Consider the following 23,431-nt stretch of genomic DNA (forward strand, 5'->3'; position numbering starts at 1 on the left):
ACTCACTTTAAATGAAACAACATGTGTATCAACTCTAGAGCTGATTCATCGAATAGTCAAACGATGAAAAATTAATTGGAAACTCCTGTCATCCATATAGTAGTGAAAATACTGAAACTCAGTTTAATTTATCAACAAATAGTTCATTTTAAAGCAAAAACAGCAAACAGCAGCTTTGGATCTTGGATTGTTGTGTAGACTAAAGCAGATATTTGAAGATGTCACCTTGGGCTTTATGAATCTGTGATGGGCATTTTTCACCATTTGTTGACACTTTATGGCTCAAATGAGATTAATCAGTGATCAGTGAGTTTCATTCTTTGAGTATCAGATTATTGGATCATTTTATTACATTAGAAACCTCATTGTTCCAACAAAATAATTTACATTACCACCTATAATACAACTTTCACACTTTAAAAAGTGTGAATAAGTTGTAACTGATGGCTTTATTAATAACTGAGTAATAATGTAGTAAAAATATTGGTTATCCATAACTATATTCTTTTTTTCTCATGTTCTAACAAGACATCAAAACTGCACTTCTAAATGTTTATTAGTAATTAATAAAGGTTTCAATAATAAAATCTGCAGTTAGAAATGTTAATAAGTCATTAGACTTAACTGTCTAACCGATCAAAGGGATTTTTCACAACTCAAAGGTTGTTCTTATTGATGCCTTACAATCTGTCTATAAATGATTTATTAGCCATTAATACAACTTTTACTTATGACTTCATAAAGGATGCCTTATTAGAAAGTGGAACCAAAAGCAGAATCAAAGAGCTTCCAAAAAATGGTCCAATAACCTGATACTCAAAGAATGAAACAAATGCAGTCAGTTGGCGACTTTCCTCACTGGCCCTTTGTGTGTTTGCAACATCACACAAAAATGTGGTGCATATGGTTTGTAACAGCTGAACTTTAATAACTTCATGTGATCTGACATCACACAGGATGAGGACTGGATGTTTGGACAGTGACTATAAATGTTGTCACTTTCTTACTTTCAGCAGAGCGGTGAGGTCTGTTTAATTCCCTCCGCTATGTGACAACCGTTATTAAACCTGCGCGGGTTTTCACCTGTTCAGCGGTGAGACTGTTGTCAGTGATGTGGCTTAGCCCTTTGTCTTTTATTCACTGTAATCCATGCATGTGTAAGTGGATCCTCTAAGAGCAGGATGAGTCTTTTCAAGCGGTTTTAAACACTGCAGGAGGGACTAAAATCCACTAACTTCTCATTTACCACTGTAGTTCAGTCTTTTAATGCAACATACTCATATCCTGGTGATTAGACCTGCTGCGCCAAGGCCTGTTTCTTACCTCAGGAAACTGCTGAACAACTTTAGTTCGTATGGAATATGATGTTGGAGTTGTTGTGGGGAATCTGAAGCAGACCGTCAGCAAGTTTTGGATGACTGTGAAGTGGGGAGCTGAACCCAGGTCGTCTTGATGGGTAGGTGGTGAACCCGGCCGAGCCCTGCTGGCCCGCAGAAGGGTAAATGATCAGGAGGGGGGTGAGTCAGTGGTAGCAGCTCTGGGATGGGGAGGGTCACACACAACCACACTCTTTGTGTGCCTCTAATCCCCCCAGCCAACACAGCTTTGGCCAGGTTTCATCATGAAAGTGCCATGAAATAACTACTTTTTTTCTCTCCTCACAGTAAATCTCCCCTAATCCTGCGGGATGCGGAGACAAAGGCCTCTGGGACCTAATCCTGGAGCTTTTAGTGGGGCTGAGGGGCTGGCCGACAGAGGCTCTTCTAAATGACTTATTTCTATCGGACACTAATATAGCTTGACAGCCAAGAACAGCGAAAGGAGGAGGAAAAAGGCCAGGGGAAAAAAAGAGCACAAACATTTTCACATATTTTGGAAGTCTGAGCTGTCGATTGTGTGTGAGTGTGAGAGGAAGAAGTGAACCATGGTTATTGGTCGACACCCTCCAAGTACGCAGACATCTCCCGTGTCGATACGTGAATATTCATTAAAATACATTTTTTTTTAAATTAAAGTTTCTTTCTGCGCAGCTGATTTTGGTGCAGGAATGTACCTGTAGCATCTTACTCTGCATGTTTGTCGGATGAGGATGTGACGAGGCTCTGCAGTGCTTAATGACAGCAGAGGATATGCAGCAAGTTGATCTGTACTCACTGCAAAGGCATATTCCTCCATAGTTTCCTCCATTTTCATAGGGTGAGCTGATTTTAGTAGTTTAGGCTTTTTTAGTCCTAGAAGCTCATTAGAACAAGATGAACAGGAAACTCGACATGGAATCATTTGAGTTTTTGTAAATACAATAAGTGTTCATTGTAGGGTTTGTTTATTTTCACTTTCCCTTTTCTATAGAAAATTAAGTAAATACAATACAATCACATTTTAAGTTCACCAGTGAGACAACCAGTAAACACACCTTGAAACTAATCACCTTTTTCAAAGGAATTCGTATCCTAGAGTTTTTAAAGCTCTTGTCAACTAGTCAGGTTTTATAGATAACAAACTTTTGAAGTTTACCCTTTATATTCCAGCCTGCTTTCATATCAGAACAACTTACAGTATCATACATACTTAGGTCAACTCTACTTCTTTAGTGTCCTTGTTTGTTGTCTTACTATTGTTACTATTATTGCCTTTAAAGGTCTAATCATCAGCTCGTCCATCCTGGAGGAGGAATCTCTTCTGTGTTGCTCTTCTCACCCTTTTTCTCATGAAGGAGATTATTGTGGAGTTTTTTTCGTATCCAGTTTTTTTCAGAGGATGGGATCCTGTAGAGTGTAAAGCCCACTGAGACAAATTTGTGGTTTTGGTTTGTATAAATAAAAACAAATTCTTAATGAGCAGTCACTCATATCACTCTTTAGTGATATGATTTTTCCCCATCAGTGTGGACAAGGCTAGTCAGGGCATCAGGGGGGTGTACTGAACTATACATGAAGTAAAGTTGGATGGTTTCGCAGTAATGCAGTGGTTGAAGTGTTCACTTAATTTAATTAAAGGAGCACTCCCCCCAATCATCAAAGGAAGCAGGTTCAGCCTGTGAAAACAGGAGGAAGTATAATGTCTTCTGGTGTTCTGGGGGAAGATTTCCTATGTCTAAAAAAGCGTTAAGATCACAAAATGTACAACAGAAAACCTGCATGATGAACTGGAAGTGTGTAGGCATAAAAAGAAAGATGCTGTTGAGTGGCACAATGGGAACGGTGCTTTTGGAGCTTTACCCAAATAACTATGGATGAATGAAAGGTTAGGATATTTCAGCCTCTGCTATGATTTCATTACAATTCTGCAGTGTGAATTTTACTTAAAACAAATAAATTATAGATATTTATGTGTCAAAAGTGTTGAGAAGGATCCCTTTCAAAGATGTTATTTGATCATTATTACTAATCCATTACTGCGTAAACAGTGATTTCATCATGAACTGTTCTACAACAATGCATCAGTTTCTATGAACTTAAATATTTCCTGTGTAGAATAAAATTAAATATGCAAACTTGTGACTCCAGCAGCCAGATAATTGTTAAATAGATAAATAAATAAATGATTAAATAAAGGTAAAGCTACTTCTCACCAGGGGGGGGGGGGGGGTATTGTTTATAAAATGGAGCATGTAAACGACCTAATCCTGCTGTAATGTTGGTGCCTGCAGAAGCACAGGCGGAGGACTTCAGCTCAGCCAGGATCTGATGTTGTCCCTCTTCCTGGGAAGATTTCTCATTTAGCTCAGCAGCACGTTTTGGTTCAGATTAACTCCACACGGGGACAGTTCAGGCAGACAGGGCAAAAAATATGGTGGCTGTTAGCAAAACAAACCCTCAAACCCCCCCCCCCCCCCCCCCAGTCAGAGCCAGTGGTGTGGGAGAGAGAGGGCTGAGAAGGGGGAGGACAATCAAAGGCTGTTGGCCTCGGAGATTAGCCCACCACATTGTTTTAATTGTTTTAACGGGGGGGGAAGAAACGCTCTTATAGGGGGATCCTTGGCATAAATCTCTCAAGTTCAATAGTTTCAAAAACTTGAGCCCCATGCAGCCCCCCCCCCCCCCCCCCCCCCCCCCCTCTCCCCTCATCCCACCTAATCCCGGCTAATACCTTTCTTTCTATTGGCTAATGGCTGAGGGGAGCCTGGGTAAATGCTTCTTAAATAGCCGAGGGTGAGAATGAGATCCGCGCCGCGACAAGCAGCGCTGCTGCGGAGGACAGAAAGCCCAGACAGGACCGGGCACTGCCGGACCACCACTCCCCGGGTCGGCCCCTGGACCTCAGGCCTCTGCTCGGGACCCGGAGCTCAGGTAAACAGGGAGGGGGCACTTCTGCTGTGTTTTTGTGTGGTTTGAGTTTTAAGATTGAGGTCAGGATGCTGTTTTTTTTTTTTTTTTTTTTTTAAGATAAAGAAAAACTGGACGCAAGGTGTGAGGACTCAAACACTTTAAATCAAACCTTTATGAGAGCAAATATCTTGCCGTCTTTTTAACTTAATGCCTTTAACCCCCCCCCCCCCTATATATAATCTTTACAAGGTCATACGGACCTTATCATGAACTAACGAAAAGTCTGAGCAGTGAGCAATGAATTAGACAAGAAAGGACAAGGGACACTAATAAAGATCGTTGGGTGGTCAGACCTAATATTGCTTCTTCTATAGTGATATATGTGTGTTTGTTTTACATTTTTGCCAAAAAGACAAAAAATAACATCTTCCTTCATTCATCCCTCAGTAATTTCTGCCTTGTCCCCGTGAAATGAACTATTAACAAGTGTAGCTGTTTAAAAAGTTTTAGACAAACATGTAGAGACTTTGCCAAAGGCTTGAAAGTGGAGCCTAAATACCTCAGCATGTCCTCATCATATAACTGTTTAAACGCACCCTTCAGTCCGGTGAATGAATCTCTCTGTTTCCTCAGGATCACCATGAACTCCTTGAATTTCTGCGGGACGTCCGGCGGTGGTGTCTATCCCCTCCACGGTGTCGGCTCCATGCTGTTCGACCTGCACCACCAGGTGGCGGAGCAGTACCACGTTTACTCCGCAGCAGGCCCCGCAGTCCACACCCTCTCTGTGGCCGAGAGGCTGGCAGGTGGGTGGCCTGGGTCCCGCACACACCCCCAGAGTGACTGGAGTAATAGACAGAGAAGGGTGGATTGAATGAAGGAGGGAAGGATGAATAATAATAAATAAATAAATAAAAAAGCTGAGTCTAAAATCAGTGAAAAATGAGTCTAGTCAGGGCGGACATCCTCTGTGGAGGCCAAAGAGTGTCATGGAAGTAGTTGTTCATTTCATTTATTGATATCTAATAGGAAAAAAAACAAAAAAATTAATAATAATAATAATTTTACAAATGAATGTATCACTCCTTTCATTAATAGACTAAATCACTAAATATTTCATCAACTGTTAATTTTAATAGGCAATAAAAAGATGAATTTAAAAAATATTAATATTAAATAATATTAATTAATAAACAAATAGTTCAAATAACTATATTAAAAAAGACAACACAAAACAATCAAAGGAAAAAGAAAAAAAAACCATTAATACATATACATCAATAAATAATGGTATTTCAACCCCCCTCCCCTTTTGCATTTCTGTTTTCCTGCTCCATTTTCCTTCTATTTTAGCTTTTCCATTTGTTAGCCTCTCAATTTAGTCAATAATAATAATAATAATGTCAATAATGTTGACATTTTGGGGCTTGCACTGGTAAAACAGGGTAAAACAAATGCTTTCTAACTATTTCCATGACACCTTTCCATGACACCTGTGGTCCCCCCCCCCCCCCCCCCCCCCCCCCGACAACAAGGAAAAACAAAAGAGAAATGTAAATGAGAATAACGAATTACCTTATTTACTCTGTTGACTCTATGTTTTTTTTTTTTGTGTGTGTCTCTCTCCGTCCCACCAGAGCTGATTCTGGAGGCTCGCTATGGGAACCAGCAGAAGCAGCGCCGCAGTCGCACAGCGTTCACAGTGTCCCAGCTGCAGGCTCTGGAGAAAGCCTTCCAACAGACACAGTATCCAGATGTTGGCATGAGAGAAAGGCTGGCTGTTTGCATCAACCTGCCTGAGGCTCGCATTCAGGTAAGAGAGCGCTCCACCTAGCACCTGACTGAAAACCTGAAACCAAAGCTGCATAATGGCAAGTGCTGATTAATGGTGCACCCTCAGCACAAATAAAACCCTACTGCATTTACCTTTTGATACTAATGTTAATTCTTAGTCATCTCACTTTTATTGGGTGCAGAAAGTGGATAATATGAATCTATACATACTTTTACTAACCAGAAACTCACATAGATGTTATTGTTGTTTTATTTTCTTTTGTTGGACTTTATTTTGAACATTAGCATTGAAGGTGGTTTGTGTTGACTACCTTTTCAAATGTAGTTATTATAATGTTATTATAATGTAGTTTTTATTGTTGTTTATTTTATTTGTGTGGAAAGAAGGGATCCAGATAAAGAATTAATAGGCACCATATATATATATATATATATATATATATAAGCATGTTATTTTAATATATTTGTATTATTATAAATATTTGTAAAGAACTTTGAAACTGCCTCATAGAAATAAACTTACCGAAGCTGTTTACTCTCTCTCTCTCTTCCCAGGTGTGGTTCAAGAACAGGAGGGCAAAATTTCGTAAAGGTCAGAAATGCTTCCCGCTCTCCAGAGACAACAGTCTGGAGGAGACGCCACAGCACAGGAAGGTGGGACAGGAGGAAGTCGGAAGTGAAGACAAACAGGACATCATCACATCATGCACTGGGAACAACATCCCTCCTCCTCCTCCTCCTCCTCCTCCTCCTCATGTTGATAAAAGTAGGGATGTTTGCCATCCCCTCACTCCGTCAGACTCTGGTGTCTCACACGGCCCCTTTCCGCTACACTCTCCTCCACTTTTCTCTGTCGTGACAGGGGAGCGCTACAGCCACCCACCTCACCAACCTGTTGTAGGAGTGCTGTCCACGGAGCTCACCCTCCCCCCATTTTTCTGGCCCCTCATACAGCAGCGCAGCTCCACCCAGGGGGTTCCTCCATCATCAGTCACTAAAAACTGTAGCCTCTCCCTCCAGACTGCTTGTTCCAGTAAAGCTGTGCCTCACCCTCACCTGGGGCTGTAACTGATGTGGACTTATACACCTGGCACATAGAGGCAGAAGTTTCCCCTTCTTGTTGTTTGCCTGAAAAAATCCCGGACAAGGACAACAATGTAGAGACACGCCTACTGCCTTGCTCCTGTAAACCTGACTATAGACTTTTTCTCTTGAAATTTTTATTTTGAAAGTTTTATGAATGCCTGTCTGTCTAAACTTTAGACTATAGGCGCGAGCTGCGCAGTGAAACTCTGGTTTAAAGGGATGTAAAGCTGTACAGTCACATACTGTCAGAGGTTTTTTTTTTAGTAGACAAAGTCTAATTTGGGGCTGCTTTAAATAACATCTACAGGATAGTTTTAGTTTGACCAGTTTGATCAGTTGAAGGAGGCTAGACTGTTGTTTATACCATAATGTTTTGGTTCCACAAGTAGCAGAGTGTCAACATTACAACATTACTACAATGCCAAGTAGCTACATGCTTATAATGATGGTCAAAATGTTTGAGAAAAGCTCCTTATTGTAACAAAGCACTGCAACATAGATATGTGAAATAAAGTTATACGTTGTTGAATTCTCTGTTGTTTCTTTTTCTCTTGGTCTTGGTTTCTTACTGGTCTCTTGACAAAACCAGTATTTTATTTATTTATTTATTTTTTGTGTGGCATTTTTGCTTATCAATTGGAGCAATTCTAAAAGTTATTGCCAGTAAATTTGCTGTCACTGGCCTGCTGTTTAATTGTCAAAGAATTTCACTGACATTTTCACTGTGCTATGGGTGAAATCTTCAAACTGTTGAAATTATGAGCAAAACTTCATTAAATGTTGGATAAATCTGGTTTAAATAACAAATGAGTTTCAGCTGCAAAACCTATGACAACACACAGCATTTGCAGCATTGCAAAAAAAAAAAAAAAAAAAAAACATTGTCAAAATATGATGAATATAATCTATCTTTAAGGAGACCCTGGTATTTAAGTCAATAAATTCCTATTTTGAACAGAATTGCGTTGCACACACTCACGGGGTTGTAGATGTCTAAATATGTTCACACTATCTTAACTTCACTCGTGTGAAATGTGCACATTTTTCAGGCAGATGGCTCAGTCCGGAGCAGGTACTCAGAGAACTACGCACGCCTAACTGTTTCGCTGTATTCACCAAAGCAGCTGCGTCAGTTTTCCAGCGCAGCGCAGTGACGCTGTCCTGGCATCGGGAGGCTTAAAGAGACAACAGCGAAATCATAGCAACTTGAGGACAGAGAAACGGAATGAGAAAGACACCCACGAACGTAAAACAATGTCTTCGACTGCGTTTCGATAGCTAAGGCTTAAAGGTAACACACTTTCCTTTGGCGATAGAAATTCAGTCGGCTGCTGCTGTTTTCTTCAAGATACCGTCTCGCCGTATACTAACGCTTTCGCCACTGTTTCGTGTGCTAGCTTGCTAAGTGGCTAGCTACCGAGCTAAGCGGTAAGAGATCCCCGGCTGCTGTTGCTGAGCAGGCGGTTGGTTAGGATTAAGGAGTTGCCCAGCAGTGATCAGGTTAATGAATATAGCTGGAATCTGAAGTGAAAAACGAAACTTTTAGGTGAAACGAATAACCATTTTATTACAACGTTACTCCAGTAGATAGCATTGGTAACAACGTCGCAAGGGACGTTGTTATTAAGCATTTACTAACTAACCAGCTAGCATAGGGGATGTCAATCAATGAATATTTTATACCCTGTCCTGCTTCGACTTGTTCTGTTTGCATTAACATTAGTTCACTAGCAGTTAGTTGGTTTGTGTCGTTAGCAGAGTGGTTAACGTCACATCGGTTTTATATCAGACGTTGGGCCGAAAGGAGCGGTGTTTTTGGTAGGTGCTAGTCAGGTTAGCTACGAGACATGTCGACTTGGCTTAAACGTGAAGGTAAAACCTCGACTTTAGATTAATTAACCATCAATACTCCATGTATATAACACAAAAAAACTGTTTAACCCAAACGAATTGGCTACGATTGAACGATATCAAGCTGACTTGAGCTTGCTAACTAACGCCAGTGGTAGCTTGAGAGTATTTGGCCTTGTCCGCCGAACCAGCTAGTCTAACGTTACCGTTGGGTTGTATGATCACATATATCGACGGGATTTGCTTGTAAGATTTTATTTTCCCTTCTTCGTCTCGTATGGGAAAACAAACTTGGTGCTAACATAAAGCTGCTACTTAGGATCAACCGAAACTGACGCTAAATGACAGCTGCCAGCCACTACTCGGTAGCCAGTTAGCTATTAGCTATCATTTACACAAGCTTAAAAAGGCAGGTATTTTTGCACCACAGGTGAGTAAAATTTGGCAATCTGTTCACGGTACTGCTGTTTAACATCAACTGGAAGATCTCTGTTTGTAGTTGGATTCACATTTGAACGTTGCGTCGTGTTAGTGCTAGCTTGCCTTACAGACGATAATTGTAGCAAGCTGTCGTTAGAGCCACTGTCAGCCTAAAAATTGAGTCTTTACGAGAGGTTATTCGTAATTTTCTTGTCCCTATGTCTGTAAAAGCTACTCCAGGGCTTGGATTATATAGCTACTCACTTGTGTGTTTTTAACAGCTTGGTAGTTATACCAAACAGCTGACGCGAAAACAATACACAACTTCCTGAAATGAGACAGTTTAGACATATGGCATATAACAAGTTACCCGAGACAATAACTTACTTAGATCTTTGTCGGTGTTTAGGCACATTGTTTCTTAAAGATATGATTGTGTTGGAATTTATTTTGAGTGTATTTTTTTTCTTGGCTCACCTTGAGAAAATAAGGTGTTGGCATAGTGTACTTGGGCATTTCAGTTGTTGATGTGAACAGGCTGTAATAGCTTTTGCCTACCTTCGCTCTACTTTTAATCTTGTGAACAAGAAGGCTCGACTCTTAGCACAGTATTGTTATACTACAAGGAAGACATGACAGTGTAATGATTGACTGCATACCTCTCTTCTAAATGTGCTCTTTTCTCAGGTGTGCTGACTGCAGTAGTCAGAATACAGACATGTTTAATGTTCAGGGGATTTTTGTGGGCTGTGCTGTTGTTTATTTACTCACACATACCCATCAGATTGTCTCAGGCCCAAGTATCTACTGTAATTTTATCTTCTCAAGGAAATGTCATCTCTTCCATTGTATGCAGAATACACCTGTGTAGAACAGTTTGGAGTCACAGTGGCATTATATGTGTGAGTGATTTTGATAAATATGTAACATAAAATAATGCTCACTCATTATCAGCAGATGTCAGATAATGCTGTATTTTAGTCTGGTTAGGACTATAGTGGTTTCATAGTCTGTCAGATACAGCTGAGCCAGTCTGTAGACTGTATCCAAAACTTCCAATAATATGCTTCCCAATGATGCAAATGTTGTGATGAGATGAGGCATAACAACAGCCATTGATCCGTGTAAGTGCCTTTCCATAGGAAAGAGTAGCTGCCCATTGCTAGTTCCTGCATTACCTGCTCTCTTGAGCACCACCAACATCTTAGATCATGGACATGGGGGAGTTAGGAGAGCTGCTCTGGACAGACATCTGCCTGTAATTGTTTGCAAAAGCTGCACAGAGATGGTGAAATTACACAGCCAATGAAAACTGAAATTATGGTTTTGGTTGATGTCGTTTCTGTCTAGCATTGCTTCTATTATGGTATAGTCTTGTTAAAATGTTTAATGTTGCAAAAATGGCTCAGGTAAAAAAAAAAGTGACAAGATACCAAAGTGTTGAAATACATTCTATTGTATTTGTCTTTAATCCTGACCTGTGCAGATCCATTTTTACTGCTTTAATTCTCCTTTTAACTGAGGAACTGCACAACTGCAAAACTGTTGAAGAATGAGCCTGAAACTTATCTCAGTGTTTCACAACATTAGATATATTAGTCACAGCTTTGATCTCCAAAATCTCTGTAAGGCACTGTGTTTTGGGCTTTCAAAAATAGTTTTAATTGTAAAAGAGATCTTTTCTCCCATGTCTGAGATCCACTGTGGAATATTTCTGCTCATATTGATTGCTTTATTGAATTTGCCTTGCACCAGTCTGGAGCAAGATCTCATTTCAGCTGTAGTAAGGAATGGCCGCAGTAGACATAATTTGATCTGCAAGTAAAGGGTCTAAGTTTTCCCTGAATGATGCATATATAGTATTTGACAATGCATTTCATTGCAAGTCGAGAACGAGCTAGCCACTGAAGAGGTAATCCTATTTGCAATTAGTAAATATGATGCATATAATGATTGGTTTTTATAGTTTTTTAAATCAGCAAACAAACCACATTATAAATTTAAGTTATAAGTGAGGTTAGTCTACAAGCTTAGTATGACATATGATTCGCAATGTACATTCCATATATAAAACTCAGCATCATAACCTATGGTTTGATTTCTGTCTGTTTTTACTCTTACAGATATCCACTACATCAGACCCATCTGTTACCCGTCTCTCTCATCACTGGTTTCGCTGAACTCTGGGTTGCCTCATCTGTTGTGGCCCCTGCAACATGGAGTCTATCCACTGTGTCACTGAAGGCTGACCAGAAGGAATGAGGCACTCTAGGAGATGTTCCCAAGTGGCCTTGTGGATGCAGTAGCTGGGCTTTGGAGTACTTTTTTATGACTAGTATTGCATGTGTGTCTGTGGGCACATCCTAGCACAACCTGCCTATTCCTCAGGCAGGGACATGCTACTCTGAGACTGAAGCTGGAGAAACACACAAGAAAGGAGCCCCTCTGGTAAACAAGGAACACAAAGGAAAAAGGGAAGCACTCAGCAAAAAGAGCTGTCTGATTGACACACGGGGCACTTCAGCTGTAGTTTCAACTAATTTAACTGTCTTGTGAACCATTGCACATTTTAGCAGTAACACCTTTCCTCTGTCCTGTGAGATTCGTCTCCCTCCCCCTCCCTGAAGCATCCTCTGTCGTTGTTATTGGAGTTTCTATGATTTGCATGGCTGGAGAATAACCGTGGAGAGGCCAGGGTATCACAAGCTTATGGATTTTGACAAGAGAGGGGGCAAGGGAGAGACAGAGGAAGGTAAAAAGATGTCTAAGACAGCAGGCAGCAGGACTGGACATGGGGGTCGGAGTTCAGGGACCAATTCTGGAGTTCTTATGGTTGGCCCAAACTTCCGTGTGGGTAAAAAAATTGGCTGCGGAAACTTTGGAGAGCTGCGGCTGGGAAAAAATCTCTATACTAATGAATATGTGGCCATCAAACTGGTAAGTGCATCTTCAAGGTTGGTTTATGAACTCAAAATTTCATGCATGTATGAATTCTACTTGCCTTATGTTTATTAAACATACATTTAAAGTTATGTTAAAAGTTTATTTTTAAGTTTTATTTATAATTTGAGTCTTTGACCTGAGAGTGACAGACACAGGAAGTAAATAGGAACTGTCCCCCACCCTCTCCTCTTCCAACAGCTTGGTCTTATGTACTGTGAATGAGTCTAACATGCTCTGCTTTTGTTTATCAGAGACATGAAGGAGAGTAAACTCAGATTATACTGGATACCTCAAATTGTACCTTGACTGATGTTTGTTTTCATAGAAATACAGGCATTTATTTTCTTCTTACAGCATTTGAAAGTAAAAACAAACTGAAGACACACACAATGTGCTTATGAATGATCTTACAAGTAAATGTATCCAAAATCACAGCACACCTGTTGTCTTTAACTTGTGTGTGTGGTGAATTTGTCAGACGGTGTTGTGGTTATGAAATCAGGATTTTGGCAGTGCAGAGCAGCAGTTTGAAAATGGCTTGTAACTTAATAAGTAGTGTAAATAGGCTGCGTTTCGGTCCCTACTTCATACTTGTTCCATTGTCTGACAGCAGATACATAAAAACATGTACATGAGAACAGCTTTGTTGGGAGATCAGCTCTATTAAAATACTGTATATGTGAAAACAGAGCAGGAGAGAAGCAAACAGATAAATGGTTGAAACTGGCTGACACTAGGCAAAATGCAAATACAACTTGCTCCAGCCATGTACAAGATTTTGACATAGTCTCTAGTCAGTCATTGAACTGGGTCTAAACAAGTGTGCTAAGGCTCCATTACTGTACTCTAGCATAAAAATTGATGCCTTAAACATTTTATGAAAAACAATATTCTTTGTAAAGGCTGATTTTTTTTTTTTTTTTTTTTTTTTTTTTTTTTTAAACTTCCTCCCTTCCTATTTCACATTTTCCTCAGTCAGTAGAAAGAATGTCAAATCGCATGGAAGTGTTTCCTTTAATAAGTTCACACCAGACCTTATGAGCAATCAATAATTTACTGTCTTTTTGTTTTGTGTCAGCATGAATGCTTTTTTTTTTTTTTTTTTCAGAGCCACTGGTTTAGTAGCACTAAGACTGTGAAAAAAACCACATGAAATGTCAAGGCCTGTTTGTTTACTGATTGTTAGATTCTACGACAGCGATGACTGCTCAGCCATTTCCTCTGCACATAAACCTCAGGTCTTTTTTCTTTGCTATAAATGTGTTACCCCTTGTAGTGCTTCGATCACTGGAAGGTAAGGCAGATTTTTTTTCTCAGACAATGCCTCAATGCAAGCAAGACCTAAGTCAGACTCCAGTTAAGTGGTCATACTAAAACTGATGGGAGCTAGGCGTCACCTCCACCACAGCTACACTGGTCTGTGTATGATTATCCTTACATTTGTAAATCCCAGGGAGGTCATTATCTCTGAATGGGCATCCACTGAAGGCCTTGCGAACCACATAGAAGGCAGAGGTTAGCAAACAGCTGTAATTGCAGTTCTCCTCTCCTCTAAAATCTTTAGTTGTGCTTGCTGCCGCCTCCCCCCCACCCCCTTGCCTGTGAACCCTCCCATCTGTTTGGGTATTTTTATCCCCATGGTGTCCAGCTATATCTGGATCTGGCATTAGGGCCATAGCACTGCTCCATGGCTCTTGTGGCGTACTGGACTCACCATTTTTCTGAATGTATAATGGTGAGAGGAGGATGTGTGCTAATGCTGTAAACAAGCATGATGGGGCCTGGCTAATAGTGGGACCTGATTGTTAGGAATCAGGTTTATTTAGGATTTCATTATGAGGACATAATGAAATGGCGATTCATGCTTTCTTGTCAGTTGGCTACCTTTTATTGTTCACAATAATAATCTCTTTTAGACTTTGATTTTCAACAGGAACCAGACAAATTGGACAAATCTTGTTAAAGTAGTTTCTGACTTGTGTACTGGTGTTGTTGGGCGTGACATGGAGAGGGCGAACCCATACCCTAGCACAGTTGTCTGTCCACATGTTTCTGTCTGTCCCTGGTCTCACAGCTCCCCAGGGTAACGCAGTGAATGTCACTGCCTGTCCATTAGGGCGTCTGTTTTGTCAGAGGCTGTTACTGAGCTCCTGCTTATGGACTAAAACAAATAACAGCCCTGTTATCTACAACCACCTGCCAACACACGCTTGAGTAGTGCCTCCTCCATTGTCATTTCATTGGTAACTGTACACTTGTATATGTGTAAAACCTTAAATAGTTTTTGGTATTGTGACGTGCCAGAAACATGCCATTGATAGTATTTGTTTTACAGTTTGATAGAATTCCCTTTAAAGACTAAAAAGTCTGTGCACAAAGATCATTTTCTGTGAAATTGTATATTGGGGCTGTAACTACTGATGATGATGTCGATAGTCTGCTGATTGTTTTTCAGTTTAATAACAAAATGAGTCTATAAAAGTTAGATAATAGTGAAAAATCACAATTTCCCAGAATCCAAGATGAAGCATGTAGCAGAGAATGTTTTGCATTTTTTGCTCGATAAAAGACTTGGATTACTAAAAGATAATCGTAATATTTGGCAATTCATTATTAGTTATCCGACTTAAAACTAGTTAAATCTATTTATTTTGTAATTTAATACATTGTAAACGTTTGGCTCTAATTTATGATACATGGTGTTGAGTTGGTATGTTATGTGCTGAGTGTCTTGTGTACCAACTTGAGTTGAGCACTTGGGTGGTGGCTGCCTGAACCTGGGACAAAGGTGAATGCCAGTGACACTCCGCTTCACCACGTGATAGCAGAGATAGATGCATGGCAGGCACTAGATCCTCTGTGAGTGGATCTGCAACTGCTGTGAATGTTGCTGCAAAAAGCAAGAAAGAAGGGGGAAACTGCAGAGAGCTGAAAGGTCGTCTTTGTTAGCAGGCCTTGTCGACACACAGTGCTTCAGTCTTTGGTTCAGCTGGGTGCTTTCTCACACTGACAAACGCCTGTGTGGTGGAGGCAGGACCGTATAGCTAATGCTGTAAGTACACTGCAGGCTTAACTCCCAAGGGGAGATCCCAGTGCCTTAAAGAAACAGCAGCATTTAATGTCTGCTTGCTGTTTAGGCTCACTGTAGAAACTAGCAACCAGCAACCTCATTTAAAGGGTAAAGGGACACCACCATCTCTGTCAGTACACTCCCTAGCATTGTGACATAACTGTCCACTGAGAAAATGACCATTTAATCCTCTTTTTTTTTTTTTGCACATTACTGTGTGATACCATTATTATTGTGACACACTTTCTGGTTCCAACAACCCTCTCTCTCTCTCTCTCTCTCTCTCTCTCTCTCTCTCTCTCTCTCTCTCTCTTAATTTCTGGTACTATCTTCAAGGTTTTGTTTTATCAAGGTCATCACCCCCCTCTTAACCCCAGCATTGTTTTTCGCCCTGGACGCATCATCCATCCCATTTTCACTGACATTTCTACCAGTTCACTGTGTTTTAGTTGAAAGTTTTTGTTAAAACTAGCTTGTATTTCATTATAGTTCCTTCTCATGTAGTCGGTCATTCATTGACAGATGAGAGGTATCTGTGAGACATACCACCTGCAAAGCTGGTATTATCAGTAATAAGTCATAAACCAGTGGGAGGCTCCTCTTTGCTGTGATGACGTTGACTAATGACAAGTGGCCATAATATTTTCCCAACATGGGAGAAGAATAATAAGTGAATGTTACAGTGTTGAGACTTATTGTACAACACGGTGCCTTCCTATAGCTCAGGGAGAGGGGGCTGACACTGGAGTGGCCATCTAGGTAACACAGTAAACACATAGACCTACTGTTCATTGTGTTCCAGCTATGCACATTCAGAGCAGTGTTTTACCCCCACGTATGTTGACAGTGTTTATTCATGCAAGGATGGACTCCTGACTTGAAAAAGGGATTTCTCTTAGCCACCCAAAAATATAGTGGCAGTCCTGGCTTCTTATTTGTAGCCTGCGACCTTGATTGCTCCGACTGGCGGACTTTATCAACCAAAGCTAATTAGGTTTAATTCCATTAGTTGGCCAAACTACAAAATTTAAGTCAGATTGTTGTCTGACTAGTGAATGTGCTCTGCTGATGCCTCTACCATTTACAATCGAGCAAATGTGCTTACAAACATAAAGAAACACCAATCTCTCAAAAAGAGGTTTTTTTTCTCTATTCAAAAAAAAGACAGAGTGGGCTGTAGGGGACATGATCTATCTGGGTGCATCGTGCAAGTTTGAGACTCACCTAATTAGCTTGCTAAGTTTGTCATATGAATGACAACTGGTGGACAATCAAAAATAACCAGAATCTCAGTAAAATCTTTAAAGCTGCACTGACTGATCAGGTTGAATAAAAATGTGAAATATAAGAGATGTGACTTCTATTGACGAACCTACAAAGAACTGATGAACCTACTCTGCAGTTTCCCTCAGCTCTCTGGACTGTTTTAGTGTCTTTTAACTCATTGTTTTGATTTTACAGTGCATGCATTTACTGTTGTGTTCACTCTGACTACTGCCATCAGCATTGTTTCCAGCCACACCAGGCAAGTGTTACCAGCAAAAGAAAATCTCAGATAAATGCATTGTACATTACCTGCTCAGCCCTGAGTGATACATGGACAAAGTTAGCAACTAACTACTGAAAATAGTGGAGCACAGATGTGTTTCTCAGGAGTTGGTAAAGAATTAATCAGAGCAAAGGAGGAGTGAATATTGGGCTTACAGTTACAGCCAGAAGCCCCACTCCAAATAAATACAAATATGGCTCCACATCATTCCAAGTGGAAAAATGATAAAAATGGGCATTAAGTAGTTCATATAATGTATATTGCTTCCAGAAAATACTTCTATGCTGTATGGTATGTAATTGTACTGTATGTAGGGAAAGGGTGTATTGTCACTGATGCAAACACGGTTCATGTGAGGGAAAACCACTCACAGTGCTGGTCAGTTGTGATACTAAGAACGATATCTGAGGTGTTGCATCCAACTCTCTTCTCTGCCTCCAACTGAAGCTTGATAAGCAGCTCTAGTTGCAGTGTAACTCAGCAGCTTAAACCAGCTCGTCATGAGGCCATTGTGCCTCGTGGCGTGAAGGCACAAAAGCCCTATCAGCATGTTTAGCTGGAATTAAAGTGACGTTTTGACGATTTAAGTTCTTCCCCACCATGCTCGGGCTCTCCAGAGAGCATACTGGGCAGGCTGAATGAATAAATCCTTGGATTTCAACGGCATGTAAAAGCCTACCTTCAGTCAACTAGCTAATCCTCAAATGAATCAGTAGCTAGCAGCAACACACAGACACACATTGTTGCTTTGAGGATGATTTAGTGGCAGCCATACAACCTGCACAGGAGAGTCTAAATGTTGGTGACTTCAGAGTAGCAACAAAACTGGTGTCAGTGTTTTATGCAGAAACGGATGAGTGGAAGTTCTAACTGCACAAAATAGTTTTGAATACGTTGTAGGGTGTGTGCCTGTAGAGCAGCGAGTGCTGTGTAATTGTACCTTCTAACTATACATCCTGGTTCATGGTGAAGCACTAATGTTTTTTTAAGAGTTACACTCGCATGTAGCGTTTAGTCAAGTATTGCTAAAGCTTAACTTTAGCTAGTTTATCACATTTTGTCTTTATCTGATTATGATCACTGTCATGAATTTACACGGCACTGTTCTGTTTTAAGTTTTTTTTTTTATAGCACCATAATTGAGGTGGTAAACTAGAGCCAAAAGAACCAAACCAGAATCAGATGATGGTAATTTAAAACGAGCTGAAGCCAAATTGACCTCTGGTCTATTTTGAGAGTTTGCTTTGCAAGACAAAATGGCAAGATTTGTGTTTAGAATTACAGTAGCTTCATACCATATAAGAAATTTAAAATCTCTTGCTGCATTGCCTGGGTTTGACAGGATATGTAGTGCAGGACAAAAGAAATAATAAGGACAGTGTCATATTTTTCTTGTTTTGATGACTCTAATTTAACATATTAGCTTTGAAATTAAAAAAAAAAAGCTTTCACAGCAGACATTTTTCTGTTTGGGTGATTAGTGATATTAATATGGGTTGTTATCCATTAAGCTTTTCTAGGAACCCACTGTTTTCCTGGCTTTTTAGACATGACTTACTGACACGCTTAAAAGGAACAAGGCCATCGTTAATGGTGTTAATTACACCTGTGCTTTTCCTGCTGTGACAAATCAAAATGTCTGCTGTGAAAAAGCCTCATGACTATACTGAAATTCCACTTTGATTTGAGGGTGTAACAGCCACGTCATGTGAATGGTTGGATTTCTAGCCCTTAGTACACATACACCCCAATTTTTAAGTTTTAGACAAATCTAGATTTGGTTGTAAACACAGTTTATGACTGTGACCAGGAGATGATGACCTGCCAGGCCTTTTCTCAAGCTATCTCTGCTTGCCTCAAGACCCTTTTCCTTCATACGTTATTCATCCTATCAGATTGTGGATTGATGGTGAAAATTTGCATTTCAACAGTTACCACAAACTGTTAATTGTTAAATTTCAAAACTAATATATAATGTTCAACAATGGAAGTAACTTGCTGCCTTACTATTTAGTGACAGCACAATGTCGTTACTCCAAGCTATGTCAGGACCCAACAGAACAATTTATACAGGATACAGGCTCAAAGTTAAACAAATGAAGGAGTACACAATACAATACATTATACTTGGGCCCCGCCTCACTCCTCTGTTAAATGACAAAGGAGACTTGGCTCTTGGGTTTATGTCAGTGGGACTTCCCATGTCTGTGTCGATCACTGGCAACATTGTGTTGCTTTTTTTGCCCTCCTCTGACTGTCGCTGCTGAGTTCAGCACATTTTAAAAAGCCAGTCCAATTTTCAGAGAAATTTGAAACCTGTTAATTTTTAGAAGTACATTGCAACTCTCTTAGATCCACCCAAGGCCTGATAATGATACCATACATTGTATTTTGCATGCTATGGAACCCATCTTGAGTGCTGACAAAGAGATAACATTATACACCACTAATTGTCCCGATGCTATCTCTCCACTCGTTTAGTTATACCACACCTCTCCCACAGCCTTTAACAGGTAGAAACGAATTTTTAGCTCAATAGAAATTAATCACCTGGCCTAAATCATGATCATAATTCTGAATTAGCATATGAAGTGAATTGGGGTCATAATTACCCCACTCTAGTCATGTCCAAAAAATGTCAGCAGAACATACAACTGATTTCTTATTCTGGCTGATTTAAGCAGTGACTGATTATCACACCGGTTTTTAGGAAGCAGCTGATGGCTCCATCTGGGTATGTTAAATCTGAGCTGAAACTGGAGAAGTGGTGGACGCAGGCCAGCTGTTGCTCTCTGACTCCACTCACTCCTTAACACCACCTCCCAACCATAGACACCTCTGATCATAAAGGCTGCTTAAATGGAGAAACACGCACTTCAGTGTTTTCCATTTGTTTTAGTCTTACAGTCAGCGTCATTAAAACCTCTGTTAAGTCTGCCAAGTGGAGAAGCACTATGTTGACATTTGAGTTGTTCTCTCTAAGATGAGATGAGTCACATTGCCAGTTGCAGTTGGTGAAACGGTTTACTGGGAGTCAGGCAAAGGTCAGGGTCTATTCTGGTCTTTATGCATAATGCTGGGTCCCTTCCCCTGGACATGGCACACACAGGCATACATATGCACATGCTGAATGTCACACTGGCTCTAAATAAACAACACAGATGTTTATTTACAGAGGGTTCCAAAAGTCTGAGACCACTCTCCCATTCGCTTGAATGGGAAAGTGGTCTCAGCTACATCATATCAGCTTTCCCTGCCGTTTTAAAATGCAGGATCTTGTTTGTTGGGTTAAAGGGCAGTCTCTTCTATTTCATGGAAACATGGCATCCTGTGTAAGACCTCACAACTGAATGTGTGAAATGAGGATTTTTTTTTTTAAATATTGCTGATTTACCAAAGAAAATATGATAAAGTAATCATTTATTGAATTGACTGATGGGTGGTGACTAACAATTACTGGTGATATTGTTTAAGCTTCCTGTTCTTTGATTGTACTTGTAGTTTAGTTTTAGAAAATGTTAGAAAATGGTGAAAATGCCCTTATCAAGCTCTCAGGGTCTAAGTTGAGATATTTAAATCTGGAAGGTCCCAGTGAAGTTTTTCTTTTTTTTGGCACAGGCAAAAAGAGCTTGGAACTTTTTCATAGCTTTGTTTCCATCAACACTATCACATGATTTGTTGAAATTTCTGTTGGTCTTTCATTTTGAATTCCTAAAGTACGTTTTGACCACATTAGAAACGCGACTCAAAGTATTTGAACTGTGACTGTGATTTACTGTTGCTGCATGTCTGTTTTTTTTGCCAGCCTTTTATGTTCTTCTGATTACATCTATCATTTATAGTTTTCTTTTTTCCTCTTCATGTCATTACTCCATCCAGTTCACTGAGGTCAATTCTGATGTTTCTCAGCTGTGTTGGAGATCAGATTTAGCCCAGATGACATCATATGCAGAGTTGGTTAATCCCAGGAAGAGGACTTTATGTGGTGCTGATGGTTTGCTCCATCCCCGCAAGTGTATGGAGGCTACCACAGGTTAAAATACAGAAACCGCCACCTAATCCGTGATGACATAATCACATATTTGTACAAGCTTCAAGTGTTTCACTCTAAGAGGGATCCTTGAAATGGCATGTAACATTTCATCTCACACCCGTCCCCAGTGACAGGGTTTGATCTCATCAGAGCAGTATTTGCTGGTAGCACTATCGTCAACAGACCTGTAAGCTTTTTAGCTGTGAGCTGTAAGCAGCAGCTAGTATAAGTCAGTTATGACGATTTCTGTGCCCCTCTTGTCCAATCATAATTTGATTGAGAGGCCAGCCAATAATATTGGCTGTAAAACTGGTTATATCTGATTGGCCTTTGTGCTCTGGCAAAAGCTGGCTCAACATTTTTGATCATGATGTTTCCTGTTTACAGGCACAAAATAGTTAATATGGGATAAGATGGTAGAAACCACACTTCTGACAGCATGTAGGCTGGGTTTCTAAGTTTAATACGGATATGAGTAGCAATTGAAAATGACTGTAACTAACTGAACAAAACATCTTAGAAGTTGAAGTTACTAAGTGAACATAGTAAACAAAAACTGGACCCACAAACACAAATCAACAGTCCAACCCAAAATTATAAACATGCAGGCAGACAAGATAAAATAACAGGTCATAAAACAACAGAGTCTTTGTTACATATCTCAGTATACAAGCGCAGAGAACACTAATTAGAGGCTCAGCATTTTGCTGTTTGTCATTTGATGAAGTATGAAATGATACTAAAAATTGGATGACTGACATGTAACAGATTACATAGGGTCTGGGCCTTTTTAACACACAAATAGTAACATGTAAAGTGGCAAAGATCTAATTAACTGATTAGTTGATTGAAAGGAAAAACAATCTGCGACTGATTTGATCATTGATTAATAATCTAAATCATTTCTTTAAAACAAAAATAGGGAAAAAATGCCAAACATTCTGTCATTCAAAGCTCCCAAATGAGAGTATTGGTTGATTTTCCTTGTCAGATCTAATTGTAAACAGAATGTCCTTGGGCTTTTGACTCTTCAGCTTTGTCAGACTGTTGGACTCTGGGAAGTTGCCTTTATTGCAACAGAATACATGTATTGGTTGTTTCTTCCAGTACTAGTAGGTGGTGTCGTGGTGGTGTCTGTTAAAGGTTCATTGAGGTCCCTGCACTGAATAAGCAAGAGAAACGGCATCATTCCACCAGAATACAGCAGCTGTAACCTTTGTTGGGGAATATTATTGTGGTATTGAAAATGGGTTCCCACGAGGCTGGAATTTAAACTTCTCCTACGTTCATAACATTTCTTGTCGCGGGTCTCATGCAGACATCCACCACACAAGGACAGTTTGGTTTCAGATGCATTGAATCGACATACACAGAAAGGCAAAGAGGGCTGCAGTGTGGAACAGCTGAGGTGGAGAGGTTACTGTAGCAGCAGGTCAGACAGGGAAGGGCTCTTCTGGCCTGTGGGTCAGCTGTCCTGGACACAAGCCAGCACACTTGGCTATAAGCTGCTCTCTACATGACACCACATAGGATGACCACAACTTCCCTTCCAGTTGAGTATTAGAAACAAGTTGAGGTTATGGTTGAATCATGAGATTATTAAAGCCTTTTTAATTTTGCGAAGTGACTGGTTATGTCAGGGGCGTGTATTGATAGGAATCTAGAAAAAGCTAAAATCTGTTTGACTTGCATTTTGTACAGGAAATGTTGCACTGCTGTCTTCATAGAGAAAGCAACAGAGTTATTCATGATCTGTAGACAAAAGCAAGGGTATAGTTTACTCCAGATAAATACTATTCCCCTTGTAGCATAGCGCTCCTGCAGGGGCAGCCGTGCTACGTCAGGGGAGGGCTCTAATTCTGAACATGCCAGCCCAGAGAGCAGATCAAAAAATATCTGATATGTGCAGGAGCTGAGAAAAATCCTTGTCATATGCAAAGATGTTACATCAGACGTTTGCAGCTTGGCCCTGGTCATTTACACAGCCATAGCTTAGCCCATCTGCTGGGAATAGAGTTGACTCTTAAGTACGTAAAGCTGCCATAAGCCTCTGTTTCCTATTGTAAGCTGTTTTAAAGGGTCCTGCGGGTTGGTGCCATCTGCTTTGACTCATTATTTATATATTTTATGTTTTCTTTCCCTCTCCTCCCTGGCATGTCCTGAGTTGTGTGAGACGTGCTTGTTGTCCATGTTCATGTGGGAGGTGGATGATGCTGCAGCAGCTCCCCACTCCGCCTCTTAGACCAGTCACGTGTCTTCCTCCCACTGACTTCTCCTCCTCTTTATTGCCTCCGCTCCTCCACTCTCGATTTCTACCTCCTCGCATCCACAGTAGCTTCTTACTTCTCTGGCAGTCTCCCTTGTTGGCATCATGTGGCAGCGTGATGCTGAAGTGATTTTTCCGTACATTGCAGGAA

The 23,431-nt window shown here is 40.4% G+C and overlaps 2 protein-coding genes and 1 long non-coding RNA gene across 10 annotated transcripts in view; 2 read left to right on the forward strand and 1 right to left on the reverse strand.

The window, feature by feature from the left end:
* Positions 1 to 970: 970 nt before the first annotated feature.
* On the reverse strand, positions 971 to 6,757 carry LOC139626096 (uncharacterized). Its single transcript, XR_011692106.1, has 3 exons — positions 6,586 to 6,757; positions 4,865 to 5,111; positions 971 to 3,034 (listed from the first exon to the last, which is right to left on the reverse strand). It is a non-coding gene; the product is annotated as an uncharacterized lncRNA (long non-coding RNA).
* Positions 4,125 to 7,677, forward strand: dmbx2 (diencephalon/mesencephalon homeobox 2). 3 transcript variants are annotated; one of them, XM_071486279.1, is made up of 4 exons: positions 4,125 to 4,289; positions 4,902 to 5,074; positions 5,906 to 6,081; positions 6,618 to 7,677. In XM_071486279.1, the coding sequence occupies exons 2-4, from the start codon at positions 4,909 to 4,911 to the stop codon at positions 7,128 to 7,130; spliced, it is 855 nt and encodes a 284-aa protein (XP_071342380.1). In that variant the 5' UTR covers positions 4,125 to 4,289; positions 4,902 to 4,908; the 3' UTR covers positions 7,131 to 7,677. The 3 variants fall into 3 exon arrangements, with proteins under 3 accessions (XP_071342380.1, XP_071342381.1, XP_071342379.1); XM_071486280.1 differs by having other exon boundaries at positions 4,164 to 4,263; XM_071486278.1 differs by lacking the exon at positions 4,125 to 4,289 and having other exon boundaries at positions 4,834 to 5,074.
* A 589-nt stretch (positions 7,678 to 8,266) lies between these two features.
* Positions 8,267 to 23,431, forward strand: part of csnk1g2b (casein kinase 1, gamma 2b) — a 34,350-nt gene continuing 19,185 nt past the window's right edge. The window contains exons 1-2 of one of the 6 annotated variants that reach the window (XM_071486274.1): positions 8,267 to 8,439; positions 11,543 to 12,356. In XM_071486274.1, the coding sequence (XP_071342375.1) occupies positions 12,129 to 12,356 (228 nt within the window). In that variant the 5' untranslated portion in view covers positions 8,267 to 8,439; positions 11,543 to 12,128. The other 5 variants (XM_071486271.1, XM_071486276.1, XM_071486275.1 and 2 more) reach the window with 5 other exon arrangements.

This window comes from Trachinotus anak, unplaced genomic scaffold (assembly GCF_046630095.1).
Source record: "Trachinotus anak isolate AG129_WGS33_773 ecotype Australia unplaced genomic scaffold, CSIRO_AGI_Tana_v1 ptg000010l, whole genome shotgun sequence".
In the NCBI taxonomy this organism is placed as follows: Eukaryota; Metazoa; Chordata; class Actinopteri; order Carangiformes; family Carangidae; genus Trachinotus; species Trachinotus anak.